At 39.5% G+C, this 14,050-nt stretch overlaps 3 protein-coding genes across 3 annotated transcripts; 1 reads left to right on the forward strand and 2 right to left on the reverse strand.

Moving 5' to 3' along the window:
• Positions 1-112: 112 nt before the first annotated feature.
• Positions 113-5,911, reverse strand: serinc4 (serine incorporator 4). Its single transcript, XM_062989915.1, has 12 exons — positions 5,843-5,911; positions 4,957-5,124; positions 4,659-4,837; positions 3,860-3,939; positions 3,502-3,595; positions 2,753-2,964; positions 2,449-2,544; positions 2,145-2,271; positions 1,980-2,052; positions 1,613-1,652; positions 1,360-1,510; positions 113-323 (listed from the first exon to the last, which is right to left on the reverse strand). The coding sequence occupies exons 1-12, from the start codon at positions 5,909-5,911 to the stop codon at positions 113-115; spliced, it is 1,500 nt and encodes a 499-aa protein (XP_062845985.1).
• A 1,624-nt stretch (positions 5,912-7,535) lies between these two features.
• On the forward strand, positions 7,536-10,074 carry hypk (huntingtin interacting protein K). Its single transcript, XM_062989916.1, has 5 exons — positions 7,536-7,594; positions 8,644-8,811; positions 9,234-9,289; positions 9,394-9,445; positions 9,761-10,074. The coding sequence occupies exons 1-5, from the start codon at positions 7,583-7,585 to the stop codon at positions 9,854-9,856; spliced, it is 384 nt and encodes a 127-aa protein (XP_062845986.1). The 5' UTR covers positions 7,536-7,582; the 3' UTR covers positions 9,857-10,074.
• A 1-nt stretch (position 10,075) lies between these two features.
• Positions 10,076-13,959, reverse strand: mfap1 (microfibril associated protein 1). Its single transcript, XM_062989914.1, has 8 exons — positions 13,769-13,959; positions 12,780-12,993; positions 12,550-12,691; positions 12,105-12,292; positions 11,154-11,423; positions 10,905-11,064; positions 10,612-10,701; positions 10,076-10,520 (listed from the first exon to the last, which is right to left on the reverse strand). The coding sequence occupies exons 1-8, from the start codon at positions 13,848-13,850 to the stop codon at positions 10,341-10,343; spliced, it is 1,326 nt and encodes a 441-aa protein (XP_062845984.1). The 5' UTR covers positions 13,851-13,959; the 3' UTR covers positions 10,076-10,340.
• Positions 13,960-14,050: the final 91 nt, after the last annotated feature.

A 14,050-nucleotide genomic window follows, 5' to 3' on the forward strand; every position in this document is an offset into this window, starting at 1 on the left:
CTCACAGTAAAGTCTTTTCTTCAGTATTTTAGGTCCAGCCTTTCTCATTCTCTCACAAGATACGGGTTCTTTCTCAGCCACACTCCCTGACCCGGTGGAATCTGAGAGAAGTTCACACACTGACGCTGACATGGCGCTGGGTAGCCATTCGCCGCTTGATCCGGGACCTTTGAGGCCGCTTGCGATTTGAGCTCCTGCGGCACAGTGGGGCCAGGAGGAGGCACAGGTAGAGCAGGACACAGGCCCAGCACGAGGTGAGCTTCACGTAGAAGGTCGAGTAGCTGCCATGGGTAAAGGTGGTCTCCAACACTGCTGTCTCATAGCTGCAAGATAAGAAAAAGTGTAAAGTAAGTTTAAAGCACAATATGAAATGATGCTGTAACACTGTTGAATTGACAGGCACAGATTTAAAATACATCTTTATCCAAAGCCAATTACTATTGAGACAAGTCACGATCTAAGCAAGCAAGGGTTAAGGCCCAATTAGAGACAGCTTGGCTTGCTGAGACTTCAACTTTCACCTTCTGAACAGCAGTCCAGCACCTACTGCTGCCACCGTTCTGCATTTCTAGTCAAAGTTAGTCTACCCATTCACATTTATGCATTTGCCGGATGCTTTTATTCTATTAAGATAGTATACAAGTTAGGCAACTTTTGGTTGAGGGCTTTGCTTAAGGCTCCGGTCCAATAGAGGCAGTTTGACAGCTGTCGGGTTTGATCCTTTGTCCTTTTATTGTTTGGCTGACTATGACATACATTTCTACTAGTTCACCAGCAGATGGCGCCAGATTGTTTTTTATTTATTTATTATTATTATTATTTTTTTTAATTATTATTATTAATGATCTGGCGTTATCTGCTGGGTAAATGTGGTATTGCATGTAAGGCATGCCCTCACTTAGAAGATTACCGGTTACTTTATTACACCATACTAATACTTGCCAAATATATGCCAAATTCTAACTTTTCCATATGCTGTGCAGCAGAAACAAAGACATATCAGACCAGGTAACGAACCTGTGCTAGTTGTATCCTTAGATTACTGACTGTTTCTGTGTTGATTGACAGCAATGGAACACAATGTTTTCTGCATTCTGAGATGCTTTACTGCTCATCGCAGCTTAATGACTTCTCAGTTTGTCCTCTTAACAAGGCATTTCTACCTGCAGAACTGCCACTTACTGGATGTTCCTTGTTCTGTCTGAGACCAGATAATGTGAATAATAATTAATGTTTTTTTATGTGTATGTATGATTTTATGTATTGTGTTGCTGCTACATGACTGGCTGACTGCACGCTCACAACTCTTCTCTTTCTAATCCAGATAATCACTGCTCCTTAAGCTCCTTATCAACTAACCTGAACCAGTTGGTGAGAGTCATCATGACATACAGAGAGGCCAGGAAGAAAACAAAATGGAAGAAGAAGTAGCTGTATGCCACACGATGACTCTCATTATGAATCACTTTCTGGCATCCTTTGCTCTCATCAATCACAAACTCTTCCTTTGCTAAAGAAATCCAGATAAGATAATTATATCACAATGTTAAAAACAACTAGACCTCAAGTGACAGGTCTGTATTGCAATTTGGTTTTAAAATGCTGTATTTACCTTCCTCTTGGTCTGGGCAGCAAAAGCAACAAGTGGCTTTCTGTCAATTTAAACATAATAAGATTTTTAAAAAATTTTAACATGGAAATGAAAATGTATGTGATAGAAGCTTTATAAAATTGATATAAAAGTGATAAGTTTTAGGCCCCCATTAAATCAGTTACCTGTTTACTACTTTATCACCTGGTCTAAAGAAGCATGCCATCATTTGTTTAGGCTAATATATGACATGTATTAAAAAGTCTTAACTAATGAGTGAAGTTGGCAACAAAAAAATTGGAAAAGAAATATGAGCTCTCATGAAAACCAACCCATATCATAAAATCAGCTATTTAGGATTGAGGAGTAAATGAAGTGTGAAACTCGCCTGAAACTCATATCGATAAACTTTGATCATCCAGAAAGGTCCAAACACTTCAGCCAGGTAGGAAGCTTCATTACTGAAAAGATACATAAGGTGAAGTTGGCTTGTCACTGAACTGTAGATGCACTGAGAACATTAAAAACGATCTGGAGATGTGAAAGTACTCACCATGCAAACAACACACAGCAGTACATGATGGCAGCACCAATGATAGCTACAGCATTTCCTTCATTCTGAATCTCGTCTCGGCCTATGTTAGGGTAGCATGCGGTCATGTTGACCCCCTGATAGACCACTAAAAAAAAAACAAATCAGAAGCCAAAGTATTACTGTGGGTACCTACCCCTTATAAGAGATTTCATTCTCAAGCTTCATAGCACTAAAACCCAAAGCTACAATCTAGGTGTGTATTTAATATCAAACATTGGCAATAAGAAATCATGTGCTCAATGGTAAGATGCTGTTGCTGTACCTTTCTCAGGTGGACGGCTGGACAGGGCAGAAAAGGTCAGGTACATGACGTAGCAGCTGATGATGGAGGCCTGTAGCAGTCCTGACCGCGGCTGTTCTGATGTAAGAAAGAGCAAACCAGGTTTTGTTTTTAGAAATGTATGTCCAACAAGCTCATGAGCAGGTGTCCACTTACATTTGGCCATTAAGTGTACATTAATAATAAATATGTCATGACACACACACACTAGAAAATGTTGACAATAATTGGCTTGAAATAACTCAGTAAATCAAGTTGTACTTTGGACAAATTTGTTGGAACTCACTTTGCTGGACGCAGGGTGTGACGGCGATGATGGACATAACTGAACACAGGCCCAGGTTGGTAAACAGCAGTACTTTGTTGACCCGGCATGCTGCCGGATGCGTGTAGTACTTGTACATGAAGGTAAAGGCTGCAGTGGCGACGGTGTAGAAAACGAGGGTGGCACACATGACTGCCACATACCACTTCTTATCTTCAGCTGCCCCGGTTAACCTGGAAACACGGCGAGACATGAAAGCAGTGAGACTGACTTTAAACTGAATGTTAAGAGAGGTGTTTTATGCTTTTCTTGGACTGGTGCCACCTAACTGCACCCCCAATCATTTCAGTTGTATTGAAAACTTAAGTGATGCTTGACGTTGCCAAGATTTACTGTACAAACACTAGAGAGCAAAATCCATCCATGAGACAGCAAGCAAGCAATGAGTGAGTCGAGACCTGTTTGTTTATTTGTTTTTACTAACCACTCTATCCTGGAAACACTGGGCACAGGGTGGGAATGCATCCCAGATTTGTTGCCAATCCATCACAAGCCAACTCGCACTTAAACTTTTAAACACTTACTCATGCCTATAAGCAATTTTAAGCAGCCAGTCCACCTTCTGCATAGTAAGGATGGTGAAAATAATTAGGCTTACCCACAGGGCAATACAAAAATGTTAACTAAAGGGATACATCTCTACCATATGCGTCACTGTGACAGTTCAGCTCTGTTGGACCCAAGTGGACCCAGGAGGAATATGCACTCACCAGTTCTTATTCCAGGTGTGGGCAAAAGCAGTGATGAGGATGAGCTGAATGAGGATGAAGGCAAAGCCTCCCACCACTCCAATATAATGCCAGGCTGAGAGGCAGACAGAAAAAGGAACAAACAGCAGTCATTTATTGCATTAGACAAGAACTGATCCCAGGTCACTGGAGCTTTACAGCATCAACACTTTCACTGGTGCTAATGTGCTGCCAGGTGGATAGCTGAGAGCTGGACATCTCAGTGCCCAGGTATAAATTCTTTTAAATTGAAAGAATAGATTTTTTCTGTTTAGTTTATGTGCACATGGATGGTGCAGAAATATGCACAGTATTGCTGAGGTTAGCTTTTTATACCCACCATGCAGGAAGGAATCTGTAGGGATGAAGAATGCAGCTGCCACCATTCCGAGCAGAGAGATGAACTTCAGGAACCAAAATCTGGTAAAAAGAACAGACTAAAGTGTTATCGGTATCAGGGGGTTCTTAACCTAAAGCCTGTGTGTCACTTTGGTTCTGTTATTTCTCTACATGAATTAATGTGTGCAACTCATATTTCGTTTGCTCTTACGGCTCGGCTGACACAGACTTTGAGAACCATTTTACTACACATACTGTATGTACAAGCTGTTTAAATCTGTAAACAGTGGACAGATGGACACAGTGATTGTAGGTCTATTTCTGGCCCTGGGTGAGCTGTGTGTGTATCTCGGCTGGGTTTGACCCCTGGATGAGCTCTGTCCTGACATGTAAGAGCTTTAAAGCTCACCACACAGTGCAGTTCTGTTACAGTCACTAATAACCTAATTCGTCCATCTCTGTCTGATCACATCCAGAACCAAAGTGGAACTAAAACAGATTGTAATGAAGTACAGATGAATGTCCAGGCTTTTCCTTTTTAAAACTAATCACTGTCTAATCACTGTGGAATATTATCATATCACCATGGACATAAAGGCTGCTGTGCTGGACCGAAGTCCCTTCTCTAGATTTGGCACTTTAAAGCTCTCTCAGTCCAAGACTGCACTGACATACATGTCCCTTAAAGGTGTATTTATCATTTTGACCACATCTGTAAAGCAGTAGTGTGGTGCAATATGTCTACCATTAATAACCTCTGCCAGTACAAATGTCTGCATATCTTCCCAGTGGTTACTAACCCATTGTGTATGAGAGCTCGGAAATCCTGGCTGGACTTCACGTCTATCAGAAGCAGAGCCATTACCAGGTAGAAGCAGGCTGTACCAAAGCAAACTCGATATACCGCAGAATATCCAACCAACATCTCACAGTTCCCTCCCCCATGAGCCTCATCACAAACCACGTTAAAGAAAGGCACCTGCAGTATGAAAAGAACTCGGTTAAACCACAGCAAACGCTATCCATCAGTGGATACTGCTAAATAAATAAACTGTGATAAAAGGCAGAGGGCCGACTGGTGCATGTTAAACCACTCACGTTCTCTCGGACTGCCTCAGACACGGTACGAGACAGCATGAGGCATGAGACAGTGCAGGCCAGGATGTGGAACAGGGTGTACATTAACCGGGTGCTGGACGAGGACTTGATAGGAGGACAGCAGGAACAGCAGAGCGAGCAGGGAGCTGGACCACAGCAGCAACATATCTGCCAAGAGGGGAGAAAGGATTTTGATTTTCTCATTCTCTTATGCATTTTTCATGATGCATCTCTCTTTCATTCACTCATCCAACACGATTTATAACTGAACTCAACTTGAATTCATCTGATGCATCAGTGATTAGGAGTTGAGGTCAGCATTCATACCATGATGGAAAATATAGATTTCTTTTTTTCCTCAACTACTCAGCTGCTATTGAGCTGTTCCAGTTAAAGTGCAACCATGCAAACTTAATGCATTTGGACAGTTGAATGAGAAATCTACCCAAGGTTACAAAGCCCACTGCACTCAAGCAAGTTATGTGCGGACAGACTGTGTACAAATTATTTTGAGTTAACCCGTTAAACTCATTTAGTGTCCAAAGATAAAACAGAAATGTCTGGATCAGAAACTGATTTGCTGTTTACCATTGCTGATCGTACTGTATATGAAGCTTTTAATATACGTACATTTTATACAATGTCTTTTCATAGCCAACAAATGAGAGGCAATTTTACAGTTTTGAATTTTTTGGATAGTAATGTTTGATTAACAGGATGGAATATATAAATATAAATATATTGGGAAATAATTTAACAATTCTTGGTTTCCTCTGACCTTTCTGGCATTGTTCTATTTAGTAAATTAAATATAATTTAACACTACAAATATATAAATTGATATAGATTTAATGTGATAAGAAGGTATCTCTCTCATGTCTCTCACCTGGTAGGCCACCATGTTGAGAAAGTAGTTGTAGACACCTTTGTGGTTTATTGGCTGAGCGCTCGACATGGCCACTTATTTAAAAAATATTACTTCATCAACTCTTAGACTCCCCAGTCTTAAAATCCAAACAAAATTTGCTGGAGTTTGAAGAAGTTACCAGCAGTTGAAGTCACTTTTCTAGTGTGAGTGGATTAGGAGATTATCCTGATGCGATGTACTCCTCTTACTTTTCCCGGCAATCATGTCCCACAGTGTTCACCCCTTCATCCCCGTGAATTCAATCAAAATGGAAACGTATCCTGTGAGGTGGATGTCGGCAGTGAGCGGTGCCAACAGAACAAGTGATTGAGGCGGGATGCCCAATATCCCTCTTTACCCAGGGAGATTACAGGACAGGGGGAGGCTTCATGTATTAGCCCATCTGTCCCTCCCTTCCCTCAGGCAGCATCATAGCAAAGACAACCTGACCTGTAGCAAAAAAAATTGGATTGGGTCGGGGGGGATGAAATAAGCTCATGGTGAATAATGGTATTAACTGCAATGGTCTACAGATTTGGATTATATTTATGTTTCAGATTCTCGGTTAAGTTACATTTAAAGTTGTCCACTGAGAAAGAGGCCACATTCATAATCTAGTTATTAGACCTTGACCCACAAAGAGTGAGAGAGGCAGAGGGCGGGAGAGAGGGAGAAAGAGAGAGCTCACATTCCTCTGCATGCAATATTCCCTCCACCACCAAAATCGAGAGAGGAAACTTCCCAATTAAAGACCCCCTTCACTTTGGTTTTGAACCTCATCCTTTTTAGGATGTAATAGCTTGATGCCAGCTTCTCAAGGTAAATAAGCTTAATGTTTAATGTACTACATGGACACCCAAACACCACATCTGAGTGTGCTTGGTAAACATCTAATTCTAAGCATTATTATGGAGTCACCAATATTTGTTTCATATTTTAAAATCCTACATTAACATCAAGTTAATAAGTTCAACTTATTAACAAATACAGAACAACACTAGACCAGTACCAGTGTTAAATTGTTCCACTGACGATACTAAAACATTCCTGTTTAATTTAAAGGCACTAATCCACAGTTGAATAACACACACACACACACACACACACACACACACACCAGGGAACTTATCTAAACCAATTAAGCTACGTCAAAGTAAACAGGACACACAACAAGCCTCCATTCTCTCTTTCACAGTAAACACAATGGAACGTCAGTGGAGCCCCTTCAAAATTAGGCAAAGGCATGTCCAGGCAAAATTATGTTTATCAACATACAATACAAATCATTTGAGTTTGATTGAAATTTCAATTTTATATGATGTTTTTTGTGAAAGCAGGGGAAACTGAATTTTCCTCCTTGCCAAATCATTGAAATGTCAAATTTTCTGAAGTTAAACCACAATTCTGTGGCATTATACTTACTTACAGTGGGATGGTCACGTAAGAAATCCCAGAGTGGTGTAAAATGTTTATTAATTATTTTAAAATTGTGATTAGCAGCTACAGAATATTTTGCTGCATTTTTCAATACAGTGGTTAACAGTTTTAACTTACCCTTGTAAATTGTTTTTAAACTTTTCAGAACTAAACTACATATACAAAAATAAAACTATTTAAATTTCTTACTTGGGCCCTGCAACAGCGACAACACATCACTTGTGCAGTAATCAGGCTATGAGAAGAAATCTCCACGTTTCCCAAGATCAGTCGTAGAGCAGAATGAAGATGTTGGTAAGGATGGAGTAACAGCATGTATGAAGATCCTGAATCATTCCTTTAGTGCTACCACTTTGTCAACACACTGACCAGACTAGATTAAGCAGCTACGAGACAGGAACGTGGATGTTGGCTTCCAAGTTGGAAAGCTTTCCTTTTTTGTTAAGCTGATTATGGTTAAGGTGAAGGATTGGTGTACCAGACAGGCGGTGGGGAAACATTTACTGTCACTGGGAAATTATAAAAGGTTCACCATAAGAGTACAAAGATCTGACTTCCACATACACATGTTGTGAACATGGCTGTTGTGATTTGCTTTGATTTAATTTCATTTATATTTCAAGGCCTGGTTAATAAAAAAAAAAAAGGCATATCCATTATTTAGAAGCAGTGCCTAAATACTTAAATATGTAGCTGGTGTAGTTTTTTAAGACAGCATACAGTAGACATTTTTGTAATATCATATTTGGGAGAACAATTTACAATTGGAAGTAAAAACTTTGATCTTTATTTTTTAACTTTATTATCTTATTCTTATTTATTATCTTAGCATCTTAATATTGTTTTTAAAGGATTACATCTAAATATTCTAAAGTTATTATTATATCAAAACATGAATTAATTAAAAAAATGACATATACTTGTAAAGTTAAGAACATATTACTTTTCTATAATTTTATTTCTCAAAATGTTTTTTAATATCAGAATTCGCAGTGTTTTTAATAGTATAGCTTTATTATTAAAATATTTTGCCATTCTTGTGTTGTATGTATTGCTTTCTTTCACAAAATATAACGACTTTTATTTTAATACTTCTCCTAATATCAAGCGATGTTTTTTTGTGACTACTGGTATATCAGAAATGTTTTTTAATAAGTAAATGTTGTATACTTCAGTTTTGCATCTACAGGAACGAGTAAATCGAACGTTTTTGCAAATATTATTAATGTTATTATTCTGGACGGTGCGTGTTACGTCACTGGACGTGTCTCACCACATTGTGTACTGTGCGCATTTCCGCACCCCCCTCTTTCCTTTCCTCTGGTTTCCGAATGCTGGTTCAGGCAGACATGGCGGCTGAGGGAGATGTGGATTTGGACCTGGAGGCAGAGGAGAACTGCACCGGGAAACCGACAGAGAAGCCGCGCAAACACGACAGCGGTGCTGCGGATTTAGAGAGAGTCACTGACTATGCGGAGGAGAAAGAAATCTCCAGTTCTGACCTGCAAACGGTGAGCCGCAGTCAATTAGCTTTAGCCTGCTAGTCACGTTAGCTCACCATGTGCAGAGTGGGGAGTAAATAACCTGCTTCAGTGTTTTTAATTATTAAGAACATTCAAGTATTATAAACAATATTTATTTATAACTAGCCATCATGTCTTACAGATAAGGAATGAAAACTAGAGTATTTATTGTGGGAAGTAGTTAGCTACATGGCTAGCTGGATTGACATTTCTATTGTAAGATTATTTTTGTTACACAGTGTGTAAATACATACATTAATAATACACTAGTAATAAAGTATAGAAATGAGTTATTGTGACCTTTTTAGGGCTTAGTGGGTTTTATTTCTGCTTGCTGCAATTTGTCAATGATGATCATAATTGATCATAATTTTTTTTAATTAATAATTGTTCTGTGTTTGTGTTGAAAGGCGATGTCCGTGATTGGAGACAGGAGATCCAGAGAACAGAAAGCAAAACAGGAAAGGTAAGGAAACACACATCATACTGCTATCCTTAATCATTTTTATAGATGGATCTTTCTGTAGCAATGATTCACGTTAATGATTCTTTTTTCTGTTCTGTTTCCAGAGAAAAGGAGTTGGCCAAAGTTACAATCAAGAAGGAAGATGTAGAACTAATTGTAAGTATTTGTATGTGTGGATTGAATAAAATGGTTGTTCATTCATTTCTTTCAGCATTCTTAAAAATATGACACTGATTTATTTGTATTTTCTGACTTGTACATACAAGACAGCAATGATGTATGGTTAAATATTGTTACAAACCTATTGGAGTTTGTATGTTCTCCCTGTGTCTGTGCGGGTTTCCTCACAAGTCCAATGACATGCAGTCAGGCCAATATGAGCTACTAGTGCCCTAAGTGTGAGTGTGTATAATAAGTGTGAATAATAACTGACAGACCTAGATGCACCCACTTTTTGTTTTTGTTGCACAGATGGCAGAGATGGAGATTCCACGTGGTGTGGCAGAACGCAGTTTGCGGGAACATATGGGAAACGTGGTGGAAGCTTTGATTGCACTGACCAACTGAACTGTTCTGACTTAAATGTGAGCAGTAGCATGGACATCAGAGTGCCTCTTCTTCCACACTGTATCTTTATTAATAGAGTTCTTCACCGAGAAATTGATTTCCTCACTCAATTGTATTTTGCAGATTAACCATGTCCATCTTTCGCCTTTTGTAACGAACTCCTTATTAATTTCCAGTAAAGATTTTTGTATAAACATATTAAGAGACTAATCCTGAAACTGCGTTATGGTAATTTATTTACAATGCCAAATAAAATGTATACAAAGATCTAAACAGGATAAAGTTTTGTAAAGAAATCACGTACAAAACTAAAATAAAATAAACCAAGATGAACTGAATGCAGCAACTGAGCTACATCGTATAAACAAAGAAGGGAACCAAAAAAATAGGGGTAAAAACAGTTAACAACACACAAATCATTAACTCTGCATTAACGGCTTTAACTGACGTTGAGAAGCCCTGCTATATTTGTCCAAAAAGTCTCTTAGGTCTTCCTCTTCTGTACTGTTGGCCGTTCAAACACGTCCCTCACTCCTCCTGCCTTTTGTTTGAAGAACTTGCTGTTCTGTGCACTCTCCTGAGCCCAAGCCGAGTCGAATGACGTGGTGTCCTGGTCCACCAGATGTGTGTACTTAGTGCGTCCAGAACGACCAAAATTCTTGACCTGAAATTAAAGAGAAAATGTGTGATTAATAAATAAAATAATTATTAAAATAAATGAAGTTAAACATGAAAATGACTGAGGCCAAACAAACCTGCATGACTTTTGGTAGAATGGTTTTGTTGAAGTGATCCTCCAGGGTTGGTGCACTGAAGTCTCTCTTGAAGATGTCTTGCTCTTCATCCTAATAAAAATACAGAAGATTTAATAACAAGCAAGTTACACTGTTTCTATAGAAAAAAAACTTAATGATTACAGCTTTCTGTTTTAGCTTTTTTATACATTTCCTTTAGAGACTGACGCCTCCAAACTCTTTGTTCCTTCCCATCTAAAGTGTTTATTCAACCACCCATCAGCTTCTGAAACCTAAGCTGTTAATTTACTCACCAAGAAGAACGCTCCTCTGTGGTAGTACTTCTGCAGGAACTTGTATTTGCCCTTTGATGCTTTGTTAGTGACGACTTTTCCGTTGACTCGCAATTCGGCTCTGCGTTCCTCCTCTGTGAGATTGTGGAACCTCTCAATCTCTGACTTCTCCTTCTCGATCCTACACAAAACATGTGTCGGGTAAATAAATGGGGTTTAAGATGACACCCTGCAACAGAAGCTACCTGAAAGAGTCAATTAGTAGCTTACATTTCCCGAGCCTCTCTGTCCCTCTTGATTCTCTTCAGCTCTCTGACCTTCCAGGCCTCGTACTCTTCCTCCTCATTTTCTCCATCAGTATCCAGAGCGTCTAGGGCAGCTAGAGTGCGTCTGTTCTCCTCAAATTCCTTCTTAGCCTCCTCCTCTACGATCTTCAGGGTGTATCGCCGCCTTTCCTCTGCTTGTTTCTTGGCCTCTACTTCTAGCTCCTTTTGTTTCTGCTCTTCAGCCTCACGTTCAGCCACAGTCACCCTGTCCTTCCTGATGGAGGGTACGTGAGATGTTTAAAAGAGAATTCACAAAGGTAACAAAATGGTTGAGAAAAGGTGACATGTACATTGTATACAAGTGTGATAGTGCTGAAGTGTTTTCTTTCCATTTCAGATGATGCACATAAAAACGACAGCAGTATCGCCTGTGCTAACTTAAGTAAATGACTCAAGGTTAGGTAGGTAGTTTATTAATTTTTAAGGTTACAAGTGTTGCACAATCAATTTACTAAGCTTTTAAATTAGATGTTCAGCTATTTCTTATCATGTGCTAGTGTTAGATTCCCACAGAGCCGTGTCGTTTATAGAGAGTCGCACTAAGCTCCATGTGACCCCCTGTAACTCGAACAGACACCCAGACCAGTCCCAGAGACCAAGGGAAGAGAGTGTGGATGCCTGGTCAGGTCGGTGTCTCTGCTTAGATTTGAACTTGCCAGTTTGAACAGAATTAATTTAACAATTGTGTGATACTGGAAAGGTTAGCTAAAGTTTAATGACAAAGTTAAACTGTGAAATTTTTCTGCATGTACATGTGAGTTCACCCACAGCAACCCTGACCAGAATAAAAGGTTAGTTTAAAAAAAAAAAAAAGCAAAGATACACTTTTGTAAACATTAATATTACACGCTTCACATTTTTAATTGTAACAACAACTGACAGAATGGCTACTCACTTGCGGATAAAGACTGGCTTTAAGCGAGGTTCCGCTTCTTCCTCACTGTCTGTGTATTCCTCGTATTCAGACTCAGACGCCGAGTCCTCACCAGATTTGCCCTCCTCCTCCACCTCCATAACCTCCATCTCCTCGTTCTTCCTCTCCTGTGCTCGCTGCCTCATCATCGCTCGTCTTCTCTCAATTTCCTGCAAACACGTTTATAATCATAATTATGGACAAGACGGCTAGACGAGCCCTCGTGGGCACTGTCTTAGGACTCCCATAGTGGGTGGGAATTGGCAGTGACTAAATTGTGAGTTTTTTTTTTTTTTTCCTGATTGTTTGATTTTGATTAAATTTTTCTGATTCAGGTTGTTTTGATCTTTGTGTAGTAATGACTTTGTCAATTCTAATTTGAATGCATCATTACTTTTTAGCACACTAATCTATTTAAATTGTTCACCTCATCGTCCACTTCCTCCTCTTCCTCCTCCTCCTCCTCTTCACTGCTCTCCTCTCGCTCCGGGTGCCAGGTTCCCTCATCGGAATCTTCACTGCTCTCAGCGATCAGCTCTGGTTCAGCGATCTGTCTGTGCCGCGCAAGTCTAAAAATACAAGAAATACATGTGTCATGTAGAAGATTAAATCTGCACACAAACTTAAGGAAAAGACGTAGCAAAGACATAAACACACCTTTCTTCCACATCTTCCGTTACGCGATTTTTAAGACGGCGAAGTCGAGGATCCGAAACATCCTCCTCTTCCATTTCCATCTCCGGTTCAGCCTCCTTTCCTTTCTTGATGAACTGGAAATCCTCCTCTTCATCTGAGGACTCCATTGGAGCATAATCTGGACGCTTTCCCGACACATATCGCTTCACCTTCACTTTTTCCATAGAAAGCTCACCTATGGAAGTGTAGAGGGAACAGGGTTTGTTGAAGGATCTCTAAACATTTTTTAGACCTGATCTATATTTCACTTCATCTGTATGAAATGTGAGCTCATTATAATGAAGTCTAAGGCCTAGATGAGCAGCTACTTGGAGAAAACGAATGGGGTTAATATGCAACAAGTCACAGCTTGTTTTTGGCTCTTATAAATCACACTACTGATGTTTTGGAGAATTAATTTACTGGTTATGTTCAGATACATGTTGAACTTCAGTGTTAACCATATAAAAAACAATCATTTGATGAACTAATGATTACTTTATTTACTCTCATGTAAAAGTAACCACATCCATAAAGAGTCATTCTTTTTCATTACAAATGAAGGTGAGGGTCGCGGTGGGCCCGGCGCCACCTGGAAACATTTACACCTATTTTAACAGATTTGTTAATCCATAAATAAACTCGCACCACAAACTACAAAAATAAAACGGCAGGTTTAAAAGATATTCGTGTTGAGATCACGTGATAAAGATGCTCCTATACTAAACAGTATGTGAATGTAAACACTACATGTGTTCTGTACTAACTAGTTAGTACGCTAGTATGCGGTTAGTCCGCAGCCGACGTCGAACGTTATTTGTAAGCTCGCAAAATTTTTCAAAATTGACATATTTTGGCCCATATTTGTGCTGGAAATAGATGCCATTGTGTAGTATGAATACTGTGTTTATTCAAACGAAGCTAAAACTAGGTAGCATAGCAGCTAACATTAGCTTGGTGCTAACTCTTACCTTTATCATTTCGGACCGGTACCGCTCCTGCTGTAGACTGAATTGGCGGCTGTTTAGCATTTAAAGCGTTTTGCCCAGACATGATTAAAGCTGTAAATAAAACGAAAAATATTAAGAATATATCCGCTTTGTATGTCGTTAGCTATGTGTTTACTCAACACGACACGAAAGTCTCCTTTTGTAGGATAACGACTGGGGGTTAGCACTAAATTATAATTCATTACCGCCACCAACTGGGTTGGAGTGTACAGCAGGGTATTCCCCAAACTATTTTAGTACAGT

Source organism: Trichomycterus rosablanca, chromosome 27 (genome assembly GCF_030014385.1).
Source record: "Trichomycterus rosablanca isolate fTriRos1 chromosome 27, fTriRos1.hap1, whole genome shotgun sequence".
Classification (NCBI taxonomy): Eukaryota; Metazoa; Chordata; class Actinopteri; order Siluriformes; family Trichomycteridae; genus Trichomycterus; species Trichomycterus rosablanca.